Raw genomic sequence first — 7,469 nt, forward strand, 5'->3', positions numbered from 1 at the left:
GATGGTTTAAAACAAATGTCTATTTTTGGTGTTGGATTTTATCAAATAAATTTCCCCCAAAAATGCGACTTATACTCCAGTGCGACGTATGTATGTTTTTTCCCTTCTTCATTATGCATTTTCTGCCGGTGCGACGTATACTCCGGAGCGATTTATAATCCAAAAAATACGGTAGTCATGAAAATAAATACAACGCATTGAATGAGAAGGCGTGTCCAAACATTTAGCCTGCACTGTGTATTCAATTTAAATATATCAAATACTTCAAAACTGTCTCTGATTACAGCTACACTGTAGCATAATGAAACCTTTTAACTAGACTTATATTATAAACCCTAATCTTTAACACAACATAATATTTTCCTTTCCAAATTAATATTTTCCATGTACTTGTTTTGAGTTTGTACAAATGAGCCTATACTTGTCTCCTCAGTGTTCTCTAAATCGAAAAGCAACAATGACAGAAGAAGAAGACTGCAATTGCGTCCTTGGACCTCCTGGCCAGCGTGGCCCAGCAGGACTCACGGTAAAAATATTTTTTTTCCATATCTTTGTTTCTTTACACACCGGCAGAACATCAACACATTTCAGAATCAGCACACGGTACCAAAAGTAAAAAGGACGTTATGTATTGTTTTTACACTCAGTCTTAATTTAAGCGTCCTCCAAGGAGATTTTATTGCTGTTAATTTCAGTTACATTTATTACTGTTCATTTTGTATTTATGTGTGAGTAGGAAATCACAAATATCGTTACTCCCATACCAGGTCGATACCCACACGCAAAAAATACATCGGTACCTGCTCTTGTTGGTATTGTCAGTATAAACAATACTTATATGTAATAATACCTCATAATGAATTTGAAAATATGAACATACATTAACAGTAATATGTGATAATATAAATAATCCCTAGGTAATAATACCTCATAATAATGAATTAATAATACATAACGATGCCCTGCGATGACGTGATGACTTGTCCAGGGTGTACACCGCCTTCCACCCAATTGTAGCTGAGATAGGCACCAGCGCCCCCCGCGACCCCAAAGGGAATAAGCGGTAGGAAATGGATGGATGTATGGAGTACAGAATAATCTACAAAACTTTTTTCCGCTACTGGTTGGCTACAAATCCCGTTTCCATATGAGTTGTGAAATTGTGTTAGATGTAAATATAAACGGAATACAATGATTTGCAAATCATTTTCAACCCATATTCAGTTGAATATGCTACAAAGACAAAATATTTGATGTTCAAACTGATAAACTTTTTTCTATTGTGCAAATAATCATTAACTTTGGAATTTCGTGACAAAGAAGTTGGGAAAGGTGGCAATAAATACTGATAAAGTTAAGGAATGCTCATCAAACACTTATATGGAACATCCCACAGGTGTGCAGGCTAATTGGGAACAGGTGGGTGCCATGATTGGGTATAAAAGCAGCTTCCATGAAATGCTAAGTAATTCACAAACAAGGATGGGGTGAGGGTCACCACTTTGTAAGCAAAATGTCGAACAGTTTTAGAACAACATTTCTCAATGAGTTATTGCAAAGAATTTAGGGATTTTACCATCTACGGTCCGTAAAATCATCAAAAAGTTTAGAGAATCTGGAGAAATCACTGCATGTAAGCGATGATATTACAAACTTTTGATCCCTCTGGCGGTACTGCCTCAACAACCGACATCAGTGTGTAAAGGATATCACCACATGGGCTCAGGAACACTCCATAAAACCACTGTCAATAACTACAGTTGGTCGTTACATCTGTAAGTGCAAGTTAAAACTCTAATATGCAAAGCCAAACCCATTTATCAACAATATCCTGAAACGCCGCCGGCTTGGACTGATGTAAAGTGGAAAGGTGTTCTGTGGTCTGAAGAGTCCACATTTCAAATACTATTTGGAAACAGAGGACGTGGTGTCCTCCAGAACAAAGAGGAAAATAACCATTCGGATTGTTATGGACACAAAGTTCAAAAGCCAGCATCTGTGATGGTATGGGGGTGTATTAATGCCCAAGGCATGGGTAACTTACACATCTGTGAAGGCACCATTAATGCTGAAAGGTCCATACAGGTTTTGGAACAACATATGTTGTCATCCAAGCAACGTTATCATGGACGCCTCTGCTTATTTCAGCAAGACAAGTGTTACAACAGCGTGGCTTCGTAAAAAAAAGAGTGCGGGTGCTTTCCTGGCCCGCCTGCAGTCCAGACCTGTCTCTCATCGAAAATGTGTGGCGCATTATGAAGCGTAAAATACGACAGCGTAGACCCCGGACCTTTGAACGACTGAAGCTCTACATAAAACAAGAATGGGAAAGAATTCCACTTTCAAAGCTTCAACAATTAGTTTCCCCAGTTCCCAAACGTTTATTGAGTGTTGTTAAAAGAAAAGGTGATGTAACAGTGGTGAACAAGCACTTTCCCAACTACTTTGGCACGTGTTGCAGCCATGAAATTCAAAGTTAATTTTTATTGTAAAAAAAAAAAAAAGTTTTTGAGTTTGAACATTAAATATCTTTTCTTTGTAGTGCATTCAATTGAATATGGGTCGAAAATGATTTGCAAATCATTGTATTCTGTTTGTATTTACATCCAACACAATTTCCCAACTCATATGGAAACGGGGTTTGTACTTGACAGTGTGAAACACTTTTTAAAAAAGTAATGAATTTCAAAGTACATTGGTTCATCTATTTTCGTATTAACTACTGAAATGTTGGTTTCCTGACAACTATACTTTTAAGAAAAAAAATGTTTGTTTTATTTTGCAGGGAGAAAAAGGAAATGCAGGAGCTGTTGGTAAGCCTGTGAGTACTTGGTGTTTATTCATATTTCTCTGTCATCGTCTCAGTTGTGCTGTGATACGTTTTGGACATGAGTGTTGTGAAATGTTGACCAACATTTAATTGAAAGGTATATATACTAAACTACAAAGGTACAATATATGCCAAGATAAGGAAGGCTGAAACACAAAAAACTGACAGAGTTGGAGAACAAATGTAGAAATTGAATACCAATAAATAACTTAAAGTCCAAAAGAGCTGATAGTTAATTTTTTTTTTTAATCGTAGCAGGAAAAACAAGACACAAAAATAAAAAAAGTAGTAACCAAAACCTACGTGTAACAAAGAGCAAACAAGACTTCAAAGAAAACTGCACTTTTTAAAAATGTTTTGCTAATGATCCACAATCCTTTCTGAGACAGTAACACACATGCATTTCCCTTTCTTTGCATTCTAAATAGTGAACAACTGCTAGCATGAGGCGGCTAACAATGCTTTTCTTTGTCAAGCGATGTGTGGTGGAAGACGACGATATTTGTAGTGATTCTAAAAATGCAGACGTACGACGTGGCAGCGTGCAGTAAAACAGGGATGTATTGATTAAACAAACAAAACACAAAAAAAGCGGGAGCAACAGGGAAGTGCTCTGAACGGACAGACTATGAGGGAAACAAAACCTAAATGCTGGAACACAGCAAAAACACTTGCTAGGAAGGTGGAGCAGACAGCGCCCAAAAAGTAGGTGCGTACTAGAGCTCGGCATCGAAAGGATCGTCTATAGTCGCCAGTGAATAGTGAATGATGGTGTCGCAAGGCCAACTTATATAATCAATAACATAAACAGATGAGGGGGGAAAAGTGCTCAAAGGCAGGCGTAAAGCTCCTGCAGGAAAGGGGACAACAGGAAAGGAAAAACCACAAAATAAGAGCATAAGACAGGAACTAAAACTACACCCAGAAAATTAGCAAGAAACTTAAAATAAGGCACGGTGTAGTGTGACAAGCCGTGACCATACTTGCCAAAACTCCCGATTTTCCTAGGAGACTCCCGAATTTCAGTGCCCCTCCTGAAAATCTCCGGGGGCAACCATTTTCCCGAATGTCTCCCGATTTCCACCCAACAATATTGGGGGGTTGCCTTGAAGGCCGTGCCTCTAGCGTCCTCTACAAACACGTCCGCATTTCCACCATAAAACCGGCGTGACGGCCTAGTCACGTATAATGTGCGGCTTTTACACACACACAAGTGAATGCCAGCATACTTGGTCAAGAGCCATACAGGTCATTCTGAGGGTGGCCGTATGAACAACTTTCACACTGTTACAAATATGTGCCACACTGTGAACCCACACCAAACAAGAATGACAAACACATTTCAGGAGACCATCCGCACCGTAACACAACATAAACAAATACCCAGAAGCACTGACTCTTCCCCCATCTTTTTCCAGTTTTGAAAAAGCTCCATGAGGGAGCCACTAGGGCGGTGCTAAAGAGCACCATGCAGCTCGAGAGCCGCGGGTTGCTGACCCCCAATCTAGGATTAGGTTGGAGTAGAATAAAAAAACTTTACTGACAATATTTTAAATGCTTCATGATTTACGGTTGCCACTCTTGGTCTATGATTTAAGACAAAAACAAAACTATAGCAGAAAGTACAAAGATAAGTAGAGATGTCCGATAATATAAATATTGGAAATTATCGGTATATGTTTCAAAAAGAAAAATGTATGACTTTTTAAAATGCCGCTCTGTACACGGACGTAGGGAGAAGTACAGAGCGCCAATTAACCTTAAAGGCACTTCCTTTGCATGCCGGCCCAATCACATAATATTTACAGCTTTTCACACTCACAAGTGAATGCAACACATACTTGGTCAACAGTCATACAGGTCACACTGAGGGTGGCCTTATAAACAACTTTAACACTGTTATAAATATGTGCCACACTGTGAGCCCACACCAAACAAGAATGACAAACACATTTTGGGAGAACATCCGCTCCGTAACACAACATAAACAAATACCCAGAACCCCTTGCAGCACTGACTCTTCCAGGACGCTACAATATACACCCCCCCAGCGCTACCACCAAACCCCGATCCCCCCCTAAGCCTGCCCACCTCAACCACACCCATATCTTGAATTCGGAGGTCTCAAAGTTGGCAAGTATGACCATGACAGCCTTATTTGTATTCAACTTCATTAAATGTTTGGTGCAGCCAGACCAGCTTTTTAGCACACATAAAAACATATAGCCTGCGAGAAATGTGTACACATGTTCATTGTGACAGGATGCACCTAAACAAATGAAGACCATATACAGTATTGTGAAACGCCCGGGTCAACTGCCGTTTTGGTTTTCAGATTCCATTTTTTTTTGTGTAATGTTCTAAACCATGGGTGTCAAACTTTGGCCCGCGGGCCAAATACGGCCCGCCGTGTAATTTAATTTTGCCCCTTGAGGCAATATCAAATTAACATTAGAGCTGGCCCGCCGGTACTATACAGCGGTATTACCGCTGTAACACCGCATTTACCGTTAATACTCATACTTGCCAACCATCCAGATTTTCCCGGGAGACTCCCGAAGTTCAATGCCTTTCCCAAAATCTCTCAGGGCAACCATTCGCCTGAATTTCTCCCAATTCTTCCAATATTGGGGGCGTTCCTTAAAGGCACTGCCTTTAGCGTTCTCTACAAACAGTGTGGAAAAAGTTAATGTTTATATTTACTTTAGAAGGCTGCAAATAGAAAAGAGGCATTACATTTTTTATTTCAATTTTATTTAATATACCATTGATGTTTTTTGTTTGTTTTTTGAAAGTTGATTTTGCACTATCAAGTTATATAAGCGTTGCTTGTTCCATATTCAGTGTTGAAGCAAATCAATGTAGCAAACTGAGCAATAATTAACATTTTATTCATGCACTTTCTCTTGCTACTTCAAGGCTTGAATGTTTGATTCATTCATTATTATTTTATTTTCAAATTCATTATTAGCCTTTGGAAAAAGTTTATTTTGATATTTACCCCATTTTGCTGCAAATAGAAAAGAGGCATTCAATTTTTATTTTCATTTTATTTCATATGCCATTGATATTATTATTATTATTATTTGAAACTCGATTTTGCATGTCACTATAAGGTTATATAAGCATTGCTTGTACAATATTAAATGCAAAACTTTTTTGGGTCCCTATTAAAAGGTTAATTTGTTCAACCTTGGCCCGCTGCTTTGTTCAGTTTTAAATTTTAGCCCACTCTGTATTTGAGTTTGACACCCTTGTTCTAAACCAATAAAAAAATAACTGCGGGCAGCATTTTGGATGTACTGTGACAGCAGATCTACGATAGGAGTAGATGAGCTTTCGTACAACGAAATACCTTTCATATGTAACAATTTGGTCTAATCTCCGACAAAAAGTAGCCTTTATTTACTTGCTCACATAGATGTGTCATGAAGAGAAAAAAACACAAAATACAACAGAAAAGTAGCATTTACAAAACAACAAACAAAAAGCCAGCGAAGGCCGTTGGAAAATAGAACAACTCGAGCAAAACTAAGGTTTGGCTGAGGCAAAGCAGCAAGATAAAGTAGAAAAATGCACAAGAAGTAAACATTGAGGCAAAGAAGACAAATCCTGGAGGCGGACTTGAACGCAGCTCTCCCAGTACTAGAGAGTCAGTAGTGAAGTACACTTATGTAGACCCAGGACAGTTAATGCATTTATTTACGTTTATATTTGACTTATTTTTTTTAATTTCAATATATTTTCTCTGTCATCAGGGTAAAACAGGGGATCCCGGTCTTCCTGGACTGCAGGGGGAGAAAGTAAGAACAATTTTTTTCTGATGATGATGAACAACAACGACAGCAACATAGTCTGTTGATTTTATTCATATGGGATGTTTAAGGCAGTGCTCCCTAAATGTTTTAACTCAGGGACCACAATGGATTAAAAAAAAAAGAAGAAAAAAAAATAATAATAAATAAATATATATATATACATATATATATATATGTATGTATATATGTGTGTGTGTGTATATATGTGTGTGTATATATGTATGTATATATATATATATATATGTGTGTATATGTGTGTGTATATATATACGTGTATATGTATATACTGTATATATATATATATATATGTGTGTATACGTGTGTGTATATATATGTGTATATGTATATACTGTATATATATGTGTATATATATATATGTGTATATGTATATATGTGTGTGTATGCGTATATATATGTATATATATGTATGTATATATATGTATATATATGTATATGTATATATATATATATATATATATATATATATATATATATATATATATATATGTATATATGTGTATATATATGTATATACACATATATATATGTGTGTATATATATGTATATACACATATATATATGTGTGTATATATATGTATATACACATATATATATATATATATATATATATGTATATGTATATATATGTATATGTATATGTATATCCATTTTCTACTGCTTATTCCCCCTGCGGGGGGCGCTGGTGCCCATCTCAGCTACAATCCGTCGGAAGGCTGGGTACACCCCGGACATGTCGCCACCTCATCGCAGGGCCAACACAGAAAGACAAACAACATTCACACTCACATTCAGACACTAGG

The 7,469-nt window shown here is 37.2% G+C and overlaps 1 protein-coding gene across 1 annotated transcript in view; it reads left to right on the forward strand.

Annotated features, from left to right (window-relative positions):
• Positions 1-438: 438 nt before the first annotated feature.
• LOC133569664 (collagen alpha-1(XXI) chain-like) overlaps positions 439-7,469 on the forward strand; it is a 222,237-nt gene continuing 215,206 nt past the window's right edge. Inside the window, exons 1-3 of the mRNA XM_061922174.1 lie at positions 439-526; positions 2,786-2,821; positions 6,589-6,633. Coding sequence (XP_061778158.1) covers positions 458-526; positions 2,786-2,821; positions 6,589-6,633 — 150 coding nt within the window. The 5' untranslated portion in view covers positions 439-457. The remainder of the gene's footprint in view (positions 527-2,785; positions 2,822-6,588; positions 6,634-7,469) is intronic.

This window comes from Nerophis ophidion, linkage group LG15 (genome assembly GCF_033978795.1).
Source record: "Nerophis ophidion isolate RoL-2023_Sa linkage group LG15, RoL_Noph_v1.0, whole genome shotgun sequence".
NCBI lineage: Eukaryota > Metazoa > Chordata > Actinopteri > Syngnathiformes > Syngnathidae > Nerophis > Nerophis ophidion.